This window comes from Diachasmimorpha longicaudata, chromosome 3 (genome assembly GCF_034640455.1).
Source record: "Diachasmimorpha longicaudata isolate KC_UGA_2023 chromosome 3, iyDiaLong2, whole genome shotgun sequence".
Taxonomy (NCBI): Eukaryota; Metazoa; Arthropoda; class Insecta; order Hymenoptera; family Braconidae; genus Diachasmimorpha; species Diachasmimorpha longicaudata.
In genome coordinates this window covers 10,580,222-10,593,519 of record NC_087227.1, presented here as the reverse complement: position 1 = coordinate 10,593,519, position 13,298 = coordinate 10,580,222, and the positions used below count along the sequence as shown (strand labels likewise).

Genomic DNA, 13,298 nt, shown 5'->3' with positions numbered 1-13,298 from the left:
TGTACTCGTGGTTAATGTAATATAGGATGTCAAGTAGAAATGTGGTGAGTGAGGATGATGTCCATATTACGGATACAATATTCCAGATGAGATAAGGTAAGAATAATGGACGAATGACTCCTGACTTATCCCTATAGGCTCTTGTTATCAGTTTCGATATCATCTGTAAATTTATTTTTGTATCCTATGAGAAAAACAATTTACTGTAATATTGAACTATTAAATTTGATGGGATCTACGAGATATCTATCAATTTTTTTCGATAAAAAAAATCATTGAATAAAATGCAGATCTATTTACCGGTGAAGACGATTTTGCATACTTTGTATGCAATAATTTTTGGTATTTATATTGCTTTAATAGAAATTTCTGAGGCTTGCTAACAATTCTATCATCTCAACATGATAGGTAAATTCTCCCGAAGCATCTCAACATGTTTTTGAAAGGCCAAACGGGAATTACCCGTTTTGTGTGGGTGTTGAGTAAGTGGTTGACGATGTTGATGCATTTTGATGATTTTTTATTTTGGCAAACGGGTAGTAACGATTTGCTTACCTGTACAACCACATCGGATTCACGATGGCTGTCGTTAAGAGATGACTCGGCGATGCTAAGATCGTCGTCCTCCTCTTGGTCGAGCATTACTGATAGTTCATCATGTGTGAGTCTGTCACAACCACGAAGACAACGGCCGCATAATTTTCCATGTCTACACATAAATGATTGAACAATAATTAAAACTCTCTCCAAATTTCGAAAGAAATTCTCTAAACGACTATAGATAACTTTTAAATTGTTTCGTGGAATTTCATGACAAAAAAATCATTGGAAATAAAAATATTTCGCATCATTAAATCATTCTGAGCTCGATCAATATCTCATTAATTTGACTGTAAATGACACCTCTGATTGATGCTTGGACTGTTGCACTGCTCTATTACCAAATGTTTAATTATGTGATCTGTCTTCCCCCGTGGATATCATATTTACTAGCAATTAAGAAATTTTGGATAGCTTATGGTACACGCCATTTGGGAAGTGGCATTTTTGACAAATGAGAATGGACAGGTTGGGTGGAAAGTGAGATGTGTAATCATATTCGTTAAAAATGACATTTACCAATGTATACGTTTGATTATTATCATCGTAGTGACCTAAATATGGCTTTTAAAAGATTATCATTGCCCACATAAATACATAATTTTGAAAATCCATATCTGTTGTTTTGAATTGAATCTTTGTGGACAAGATTTTAATGAAAAATATCCAATGTTTCATACAATGAAAATAGTACATTGTATGCAGTAACTCACAGTCTCAAGGAAATTATGCCTTATTCATTGAGCGTAAATTGCTATGTAAACAATATAAAGAATAATTTCAGTAAATATAATTTTTCAACATTAGGGATGGAAATAAAATAATTACCTGACTTCCTCCAATGTGTTAATTTCTTCCTGCAAATTTTTCATATCTTGCGCCTTATTTCTCCATTCATTAAGCTGCTCCTCGAGTGAATTGTTCTCCTTCAAAAGACTCTCAAGCTGTTCACGCAACTCATTGACCCTCGTCTGTTCCCTCGCCCTCTGATTACGTGTCTCCTGCAATTGTCTCAGTAATTCAGTAACTTCATCGTCACAGTTTGATGTGTTGGTTGTCGCACGGATACCATCTATCAGCGGTACTGGAGAGGACTTTGATGGGCTTCTGACGGCGCTCTGGGGAAATTTCAATTAAAATTTTGTTGTTAATTAACATTTTCTGTTGTTGCGACATTTTTTTCGTTCTTTACGTTCTTATTAGCGAAACTCAGTAGCGAAAAGGAAAAAAAGATGATTTTAGGAAAGAAAATAACAAAATTATTTATACTATTTGTTTAATTACCTTTTGTATGCCGCCATCTTGCGATATCGTGCCCTTCCAGGTAGCTGACTGTGTATTAGTAGGATGATTTGAATTTTGTTGTCGCATAAGATTGTCATGTTGATGTTTCAAATCGTCAAATTTTTTCTGTAACTCGTCAATCTTCGCCTCGAGGTTTTCGATTGTCAAACATTGACTGAAAAATTAATAAAATATCATTCATTATGTGTTCAAAATATTGAACAGTCGACTGAGAATAATTCAAGTTTTCTATTTTTTTTTAAATCAATCGATGTTGGGAATTTTCCCTGATAAAATCACATTTGAAATTACCTTTTGATCAATTTTTTGTCAGCTGTGTTTTCAACAACGAGTCTGTGATTGGCACGTTCCAAGTCCTGAATACTGACTTCCAGTTGTTCGTAAACTTTGAGTCTAGAGTCGTTGACTTCTCTGAGGGCTGCTGTCTGTTTTTTCATATACTAAACAAATAAAACAATGGCACAAGAGATATTAATCGTCGGATAGAATTATGAAATGAAGTAGCGAAGAAAATGGTGCGAAACGAGGAAGAGACATGGAATTTTCAATGGGATGTTGGTAATTAATTTAATTTCCTGAATGAAAGTCACGCTCTGTATCGTCGGTGTGTTTTTTCCCTTAGCAATGTGAGGGGTTCAAAGTTCGTTGGAAATGGAAGTCACGTAGTAATCAGCAAATCTGATGAAGGCAGAAGTCATCGGAATGTGGGAAATGTTGCGGGTAATTTTTATGTTCGAGTCACTGGTGGTTTCAAGTCAAATGTTCGGTAAATCGTCGGTCAATGAACAGCAGATGAAACGTGGATGACAATTTATAGTTAATATAGAGGGTAATGATTCTGAATTAATGATTGAATAGAACATTTTTGGGGATTATTTACCTCAATTTCTTGGGCCTGTTCGTCAATGGTCGCTTGATGGGTTTTCAAATTGGTCTCTAACTCTTTGTTGCGATCTAGGAGAGTTTTGCCAAGTTCAGCTGCCAATTGAAGATCTGAAAAAGGAAGAGAAACAATTCCAATTATGAAAGGTTGCAACCAGGACTGATGAATCACTGGGAATGATATTTTCAATGGTTCTCTCTGGTTTAAATCAGTTCACTTGCTCTCCAATCTTGCAAATCATTTTCCGTTACGCTTCAGGAAAATAATTTGTTAATCATTCTCTCTCTCTCTCTCACTCTACTTAAATCAAAGTTGACCCTCATTAAGAAGTTCGCATCGGGCAGTGACACACGAGCTGTCAAGATCAAAATTTCTCAATTGATTTTATAACAAAAAACGTTTTATTAACTTTTATGATTTGTCGTCACAATTGAAGTGCAAATACAACGCTTTAAGTTAAAACAAATGCTCTTATTTTCCCTGAATTGTAATTATGTCGACGTAAACGCGATTTATTGTTTATATAGATATCTAGGAAATTGTCGATGGTTTAAAGGATGGAAGAAACTTCTTAGTGGTCCATAAAATTTTCGGTAAAAAGTCTGAACAGTTTTCTGAAGTGGTAATGGGCCTTCCCCCTGCACGTGATGAATTTTAAAATCGTCTTCCTATCCACAATTATAGATTTCTTCAAATCAAACAATTTCCCTCGTTTCTCCGTTCATAAAAATCGATAATTACGAGAGAAAACTCATTTTTCACCCCAGTGGGCGGAAAGTGTATTGTTCCTTCTTGTAAAAAACATGGTATTCTAATTTTTACCGGACGATAAATATATTCATATACTATCTACAATATAATAGATGATTTCGTAGAAATTTTGTGATATTATTTTTCACTAAATATATGTGAGTGTATAACGATGCAGCGGAAAGTTTAAAAAATTGAAAGATTGTGGAAAAAGGAGTCACCATTCTTCGATTAAACATTGACTCCCAATGAGCACTTCATTACTTTTCACGAAGTTAAATTAGAAGAAAAATGCACAATGAAACTCCCCCATTTCACCAAACGATAAAGAATAATAAAAAAAATATCAGTCATTATCCCGTTATCGTACCGGCAAAAAGAAAGTTTTTCCATTGATTCACAATAATTCGCAAAAAGGGGTAATTTATCCCGGTCACGCTTGCCAATCGTCCTGAAGAAAACCAGAATTAAAGATTCCTGATGTACCTCCATCAATCATACCTGAAGAGCCCATAAATTTGTCATCGACTATCGCAAACAGTGAGCTATTGTTTCACTCATCCCATAATCAATTATTTTCCCATTATACCCGCAATAAAATTCACCGTTATGGCTGTTGGAATACTAAATTTCGCCAAATGCGTAGTGAGAAGTAAAAACGCAGGTGCACACCGAGGGATTTCACCTCTCTCCCTTCAGTTGTGAAGCAGAAGAAGTAGAGAGTCACGGGAAAAGAATGTTCATCTCCTTCCATTCAAGGGCAAGGACCTCTAATGCACCAGAACAATTCAAAAGAATTGCTAAAAAAAACAGGAGGAAAATTGTGAAGAAATGTTTACGTTTTACGATCCTTTAATTTTACCAGATCACCAATGGTCATCCCATGGATTCCAAGGGCCGATAACTCTGAAGCGTCGGAATATATATTTTTAAAAATTCCATCTGCATTTTTTCACTTTTTCAATTTCTCAAATTAGTCTCCCCCCTCCCCTAGTTTTTTTGTCCTCGTTGTTATACTTTTTGAATTAAAACTCATCTCATTTTCTTTATATTTTAAATATGAGAAACTGAAAATTGAAATTTTGTAAATGTCCTCAATGTTACAGATATCCAAATGAAAAAAAAAAATTAAACATTTCAATCCAGTTCATTAAATAATTTACTGCTCCATTGGTCGTCTTAATTCTAATGATTAGAATGTCCCTCTCTCCTGAATGCAGGACAAATTTCAATTCATCACAACAATCTAAAGCAATTAAATTGATTTGAAAATAACAGAAGAAATAAATTGTTTAATTTTGCTTTTTTCCTCAGTTGACTTAGTTTGTTCGCTGTAGTGATTTGAGTAAATACCTTCGGGGCCCTGGAGACATGCCAGCTCGATCGAATAATCCCAACAGTCCATTGAACCCATCTGAGTTGATGGGTCCCAAACAACATCCACACTTGGACCATTCATGATTTTCATTAAACAGCTTCCACTCCAAGAAAATATTTACAATAAATATTTTCTATTCACAACATTAATGGAAAATGTTTTCCCAACACCACTGAATACCACACTGATATTTTTCACTGATTTTTTTTTCACGATTTTGTTTAAGTTTTTGCGAATAAATTTGAGAGATACTCGAATGGCAACCGGTTTCACCAACATCTACCGGTGTTCTGGGTACTGTAAGTTGCACCGACGGTGGGTGAAGTACGAATGCCGTACAGTAGATACACCGGTGGCTTACTACGTTTCCTTATCCCCACCATCCTAAGTAATAAACGGTCCCCAAAGGCCCTAGACGTCTTTACGGGGCCTTTCCCAGTGTTATCCACTACAATTTTCCCCCCTCCAGGCGGATTTTGTGGAGAATGGTTGAGGATGGCTGGAGCCACGATGAAAAGATTTAAGAGAAATGGAGTGATTTTTCAAATTTTATTTTCCTTCATGATTCATCGGTTCGATTTCCATCGATGGAAAATTATTCATCAATTTCCTTCCAATTGAGACTCATCTAATTCAATTTTATTTTTAATTATGGACAATCATCAAAAAATGTTTTGTTACTATTGACTGAGAAGATTGATGATCTCTGCTGAGATCGTCTTGATGAAATGATGCTCTAACCATATTTCTTCATTTTGGAAAATAGAAATTTTAGGGAGCCTATTTTTTGTTACGGTATCAAGGCTCAAAGAATGGCGTAACTGAATTTGTTTAGTTCATTCTATGAAGAACATTCACGCAAGAAGAATAATCAAATTATGTAAATCGGGGGAATCATCTCAGGAACGTCGGAATCTCGGGGCCTCAGATTTTTCATTTTTTCTGTGTCGAGGGAATAAAAATTAAGTTGAAATGAAAACTTCCGTCGAATTACTCACTGGGGGATTCATTATACTTTCGTAATGTGCACGATAACATTACGCACACGCTATACACACTGACACATATTTTTTTTCTCAGGTTTTTATGCTTTCAATGTGTTTAACAGTTTCACAATATTTTTTGCAGAGGAAAAAAAATTGACAGGTTCAAGGGAGAAAAGATTTAGCAATTTTTGGAAACAATTCAAATCGTTTCCAACAATCGATATTTCAATTGTAATAAAAAAAATTAAACGGTAATTTGTTATTAGAATTTTTTAAAGTTAAAATTAAAATTAAAAATAGTGGTAATATTAAAAAGTAGTTCAGCCTGGCCGAAGGATCGAGGTACGTTAATCATTCCTCGATAGTGAGCGATGTTATCGTTTAAAGTCGACCTTTTTAATTTCTACAATTGCATTCGCTGACTGAAAAATTAGAGACCGAAAAAACCCTTGAATTTATGCTTTATCCTCTGAGTTATTCTGACCTCTGGCGTGCCAGGAAGATTCACTTGTATATCTTGTTGCACTTTCACCCAAGTGCCTGTGTCAGAAAAGTGCACGAAGAGAGAAGACATTCAAGCCTTCATTGCATTGTGACCCCAACTCGAGATTATTCCAGTTGATTCGACACGTGCCAGTGAATAGATTGACAGGGAAACTTGTTTATTATAACGAAGAAGCGGTGGGTGAAGGGAATGTTAAGGTAATAACATGAATTAAATTTTCAATTTTACTATTTGAACTTATTTCCCTGTCAAATTATTTCCTCCCCATTTCAAGAATTTTATATTTTCTGTTGATTGAATATTGAAGAGAAATTATTCCTGAGGTTTTGAACGATCCCTTCATTGAAATTAAGATGAAATATCGTTTTCCCTCGTTGATAAACCTCTCGAGTTAATTGTTAACAATCGGAAATATTAACTTCCCACATTAGTTCTCGATTTTTGTGGCTTTTCATTAATTTCAAAAGCAATAAAACGTATGTATAATATAAAAAGGTGGTGAGTGGTTGTTAGTCACGTTGAAGTAACGCGGATGCGATATCCAACTCGCTCCGTGTCCTCTCGCACGCGTGGGATAGAAAGCATAATTTATTATTCGACTTATTCCCAAGCGTTAAAAAAAAATGAATGATGGAAAAGAGAATTTACAATTCACAAAACCGTCAAATCAATCGTTAAAAAATCGTCTGAAAAATGTTAACAAACGCTATAAATCTGTTTCACGATTGTTTAAAGAGTTATCCCATCCCACATTAATCATAACGTGACTCTATTCTTTCTTCGATTATATGAAAATTGTGATTCTCGAGATATTATAAATGAGTGAAAGATATTACGTATTACCATTTTTCATGTGTAACAGTTGTTTCATTGTGGAAAATATCCATTTTCTCGCGGTGATTTTCCTTCGTTAATGTACAGACAGTTTATGAGAATTGATAAGTCATAAGTTAATTAGAGAAAACAGCTGTGAGAAACAATTAAGCAAATTTGCAGCTAATAAAATACGGAAGTGATTGTCGCCAATTACAGGTAATTATAGAAAATGTACTGACGATAAAAGTAAATAAATTTAGGAATTTTAAAAGCCCATTGCGATATCAATTATCAATTTAAAATAACAGCTGTATTTATTTATTTATTCATTCATTTAGATGAATGGAGTTATGCAATTGGTTTTCTTATGGAAAATGGATTGAATGGATTTGAAAATAATGGAACGCAGTGTAAAAAGGTCAACGAATGCACGTTATTTTCCTCGATCTTTATCATACGTTGTTATGTTACATTTGTAACGCTTGATTTCTCATTTAAAAAAAACGGTAAAAAAAATGGTGGCTGCACCTCGGTGAGCATCCGTAGGCGTTCCCCAGGTGTATTGTATTGGATTTGTGCGACAATGCAGTAGTTCACATTTATCCATTCCATTTCACCAAGAATGAATGAAACAAATACACTAACAGCATCAAAGCCTATGCTGTTTTTTTTTTCATGGAAATACTAAAAGTGCAATGGTGGATTGGATGAATTGATATGGAATTGTGAGTAATCAGAGCGAAATTTAATGGTTTCTTAATGAAAATATCTTGGAATGATGCAGAACGAAGGCACTTGCTCTACTTTCAGTGGGTTAAATATTTAATTCCTGTAATGAAAAACAATGACTAAGATATTGTGAGACAATGACGACTAACACTTCCCTTTCCCACTGCAGAAATAATTTTCATTATATTTTAGATGAATTTTCATTAAATCCTGGAATAATAATTGCTCGTCCGGTAATTAAAATTCAGGTAATTTTTTTTTTCTCTTTCCTGTTTCTGAGGAACTTCGGAAATTTTATGGTGGTTTAAGACGCGTCTACTGTGAATTGTAAGTAAGGCTATTGGAGCAGGAGTAGACCGTGGATTAAACATAGATTATATGTCTGTACAAGTAAATAACCCGAGTGAAATTATTTATTACTCGTATCAATTATTATTAGGCGCCAGTTGTCTACCTCCAGAGGATTTTCCAATATTTTGAACATGTATTTCAATTGTGATTATTCAATATGCAGACGGGTATGGGTAATTGGACCTGAAATATTAAGCAGGTGGGATATAACGAATAATAAATAATACTTACAAATCTTCTTTAGTTTATTCTGAGGTTGCAATATCGAAATTTGGGACTAGTAGTTCGCACACAATGCCGTAGTTCCAGGTAGTAAATGGCTCTCCCCAAGTGGAGACAGCAGCGATTATTCGGGGGGTATTTAAACCCCATCAAATATTCATTAAGGCGAACACTAAGTAGTTAATGATGGTACCATTAGACCCCACAGTGACCCGGTAAATAGGACATTCGATAGATACGTAAATGCGTCAGGATATTTTTTGTAATTATTCGAGTAAATGGCGACTTAAATTTGACGTTGAACTGTTGTAAAAAAATTTTACCGATTGCCTATTCACATTAAAATGTTCTTAGCTCCTGTAGGCTATCACTACGGGTAGTTTTGTGGGATAATTAATTTTGTTACAGATTGAGATAGACATCGAGAAATTAAATTGAAACAAGCGATTATCTCTAATCCACTGATACCTCGCAAATGACAACGAATCTCGAGGTTTTATACAAAAATAGTTGGGTAAATTATCTCCCATATAAATTGTTATAACATTGAGTATATCTTACACTTGATTTAAGTTTATGTGTAAACTTAATTGTGGGATAAAAAATATCCTCGAGACAGGTATATTTTTTCCCTTCGTCCGTTGTCGGTTGACCTGAGCCACCAGTTTTTCTTTATGGTGGACTAATACCCTGAGGAGACCCCAGACTCTTTCAGATTATGATATTTGGGGGCTTAAGATGTGGAATAAATCCCACCAGTCGGCTGGTCTCGCATCCTCAACAACTGAGATTAGTATTATTCATGTTAATGAACGTTTTTGCAGTCCACATTGATATTATTGACTTCAGGTAAAAATATTTACAGCAGTTGGAGCCGGTAAGGTCTGAATGACTAACTTTGCAGTGGGGTAATCGAGCAGTTTTCACCAGGATTACAGAAGTTGTCACCTTCCCAAGTGACGACTGTCATCGGGTTCTCCGAGGTGAACCATAACGAAATTTTACACGCGGAAAAATAAGGGCCCCCGGGGTCAAGGTTATTTTCATTGACTCCTGGGGGCTTCTTTAATCCCACGGTTACCCTTCAAAATGTGCAAAAATCTTTCGGAACAAAATCACCATAAACCTTTAAAATTTGTGTTCTGAGGACTATTTATACAGACGCTCGTGAACTCAAGCGCCTGTTAATTTATGGACGGGGAATGTTCAATTGTACTCCACCATAATTTGAAAAACGAAGGACTCGGAGATGTTCACTTACACCAGTAAAACATTTGTCGAGTGATCCGGCGATAAGTCCTGGGGAAACTCATAAATCATGTGTGTACTTATGCCCAAAAGTTCAACATGTGGCGAAAATATGAGGATATTTTCACGGGGTTATTGCAACATATGGGAAATTTGTTCATATTATTTACCGTGGGGTAGAGACACAACGGCACAAGGTCAATTACTGCATCGAAAATGTAATTATCCATACTGCAGTATATTTCGGTAGAAATTTTTAAAAATTAATATTTGTGAGGTCGAGTTAAAAATCAACTGAATTTTTTTGCTCCAATTTACCCCACTTCCCATATCTTATGCTGGCGTGCGTGAACAGCCGGGGATGTCTTATGGCGGTTTGATCCTGAGATGGATTCCCCACTGACTCTCCTACGCCCTTCGAATGGGCCCAAATGCCCCTTAGAAAACTGGTTTTCCCACTACTGTCCCCATTTCTTTTTTCTTCCTCACGGAAGCTCCATAACCATTCAAATTTGAGTTATCATTTTTTGACTCACCCTTTTAAAAACCCCTTGAAATATCAATGACACTTCTCCCAACTTTTTATTCATCCCCAGGATCCAAATAACGAGGTTTTCCAATTTTTAAAATTTTGAAAATGCCTTTATATCTTGTACAAACGACAGATTCTTAAAAAATTAAAAAATTTTTACACTCACACCTCGTGTGAATGTCCTCTACATACGATAATTGTTTACAATCATAATAAACAAACAGTTATTGAATGGAATTCCAATGGGCCCCACATGGCATCCACCTCTTTCCACATCATAAAACACAACTAAAAATAAAAATGGCTCCCCGTTGAATCTAATTCGTATTAATTACTCCTGTTATTTGCTGATGCGCATGGCTGCATTTACAGGTGGCTAAGAAATACTCCGATAGCCATTAGTCCCCCCCTCGCGTAATTTAATCGATTACACCAGGATCGAGCCGGTGTCGACTCTCTCTCAATTCGTTTTATCATTTTGCCATTAAATTCATCGAAACCAAAGCCTCCTAACGGCTTCTCAGCATTGGCTAACTAGACCCTCGAGTCACGTTTCCAATGTTATTCCCATCCGCTGGAAAAATCATTGTCATCAAATAACCGACTCGTGAGAGGGTATGAACAGTAGTGAGGAAATACATCTGGGTTCAAATGTTTTAGTCATCATGTTAAAAGGTGGAAAATATAGTGGGGAGAGAGAAAGAGGCAGAGGTGAACTGAGAAAGTAGTTTTTGTGGTTTTCTGGGGAAGTGAGAAACTGACACTGAGGGAACCCAAGAACCAGACGTTCTCTTCACTTATCTCGATCAATCAATAATTCGAGGGATGGTTTCATTACCCATTTTTTACAAAGAACTGTCCTTTCTTCATTAGGACGAACCAGTTAAATTACTCGATTTTCACAAAGAGAAATTTAATGAGTAATTTCAATTAACGAGGAATTAACCAAAAAATAATCGATACCATTACAATTAAAACTGCAGGTTTAACTATTCGATTGATGTGAACAGTTAAAAAATTTCAATTATGTGTTTCCAAAAAATTAACGAATTTTTAATGTTAAAAAATTGAATGAATAATTATATGCGAAGGAAAACGTCTGGTGTTCTCTCTTGTCCGAGAAATAGGCCACGCAAACACACGTGTTTGCTGCACTTCGAACAGGCAAAAAGACCTTTTTTGATATCCTCTGATGTTGCACAATCTGATGTTGTATGTTATTAATAGTGATTTATGAAATGGTACATCAGCTACAAGGTCGTGAAACATCGTGTAAACAGACAACAACTCGTTAACAACAACTAAATCTTCACGTGTTTTCAATCGCTGTAAAGTCTGCAAATTGCGGTTGAACTCGAGACGGTACACTTTGCAATGCTGTGCAATGTTCTACTTCTCAAAAAGTTCAGCATCTACAACTTTTTGTGAGTCCAGAGAAGGTAACGAGAGAAAACACGATCCCTTTGATCAATGAAAACAGTATTGACATTAGTTAACTTTTTATCGCTCCGGGAAGTCTCAATATTGAACGTAATTGGACAGTCGTATGCAGGAAAATGAATTTTGGGTAAAAATTAGACCTTTAGAGGGCGAAACGTGGGGTGAAATGACAGTCAACCACATTTGGGCCAATTTTTGTGATAAAAATAACTTTCGTCCCTTCGTTCCCCCCTAGAGATTTAATTTTTACCTAAAATCTTGTCGTGTATAATATTTTCTTTACTTCACGTTGTTAAATAAGGTCTTATCGACCTTAAGGTCTTCGATAAAAAAAACGTTGAACTTTTCAGAGATCCTCAGTATTAATTGGAACTAATCCACGATCCACACGATCGTGGGAACTCAGCGACAAAATCTGATCCCCTGATTCTCCAATTTTTCGCTCATTAAGTTTTCGAGTTCTGCATCTACCTAAATATAATTTTTTTTCTGCCTCATCTGACAATTAATTCTCCCATTCCCCTGGTAGAGTCGTGCAAGAAGGTGAAAATCCAATTAACTCCCCGATTAAATTGTCTGCTTCACTCGGCCATTTTTCGCCCCTGCGATTCACTATCAAAGTTGGAAAGTGCTCTTACTACCTCTCGTGCCATCAAGATCCCCCGGAAGTTCAAATTCCACCAATAAATCCAAACGAAAGGGAGTGAGAGAACAAGCGAATGAAAGCCGAGTAATCCAAAGTGTAAACCGGAAAAGAATTTTAAAAATTGTATTTATGTTGTACCCTGAAGTTGATAATTAACGAGAGACATCCAGAGTATCACGAGCGTGTGCCCGTGGGAATGAAAAAAATTTCATTCCCGTGAACTCAAATGAATGAAGAGGCGTGAATATTAACGAGTGAAAAAGAAAAAAAAAAACGAGTGAATGAAGGTGAACAAAAAATGGAGGGCATCTCCACGTGCCTCAGGAAAGGCTTTCGCGCGTTCGATAGCAATCTGAAGATTTTCTCTCTGTCATACATTTTTCACTTGACTGTTATTTATCGACTTTGCCGCTATTATCGTCCATCTCACGGATTGATACATTATTTATTATGTTTTATCGGCGAAAATCGCGTGAATATTCCGCACCGAATGGCAACGCTCATGAGAACATTAAATTTATAGATTATTTCAATAAACAGTAACTGATAATAAAGAGAGACACTCCTCTCAATAATTTTACATTATTATGTAATTAGAATTTCGTGGAACATTATATCCATCTAGATTACATTCTGCAAATGTTTGTGAATAAATAAACCCTGATTTCCAGTGATTTCGAGCGACTTCATCTTCGATTTCCAACCGAATCGTAAATTTAAAACCTCTTCTCATTCAAATCCTCAGACATTTTCTCTTCTTGAACTCCAGAGTCTCAATGAAATCTTTGAATCATTATCTCAAGTACGACCGTAGTCATGAGAATGACCCACACTTTTCGAATTTATGTCAATACCTCGGAGCACATGTGTACATGAGTGACTTCACCAGACAATATAAATAGATTTT

General features: G+C 35.7%; 1 protein-coding gene across 3 annotated transcripts in view; it reads right to left on the bottom strand.

Annotated features, from left to right (window-relative positions):
• The window catches only part of LOC135159944 (cerebellar degeneration-related protein 2), a 37,375-nt gene that overhangs the window by 3,881 nt on the left and 20,196 nt on the right, over positions 1 to 13,298 (bottom strand). For 2 of the 3 annotated variants that reach the window (XM_064116019.1, XM_064116020.1), the window contains 5 exons: positions 2,786 to 2,898; positions 2,197 to 2,345; positions 1,885 to 2,059; positions 1,429 to 1,718; positions 556 to 709 (listed from right to left, as the gene is read on the bottom strand). In XM_064116019.1, coding sequence (XP_063972089.1) covers positions 556 to 709; positions 1,429 to 1,718; positions 1,885 to 2,059; positions 2,197 to 2,345; positions 2,786 to 2,898 — 881 coding nt within the window. Of the gene's footprint in view, positions 1 to 555; positions 710 to 1,428; positions 1,719 to 1,884; positions 2,060 to 2,196; positions 2,346 to 2,785; positions 2,899 to 4,891; positions 5,231 to 13,298 lie in introns of those variants that run through there. The other variant, XM_064116018.1, reaches the window with a different exon arrangement.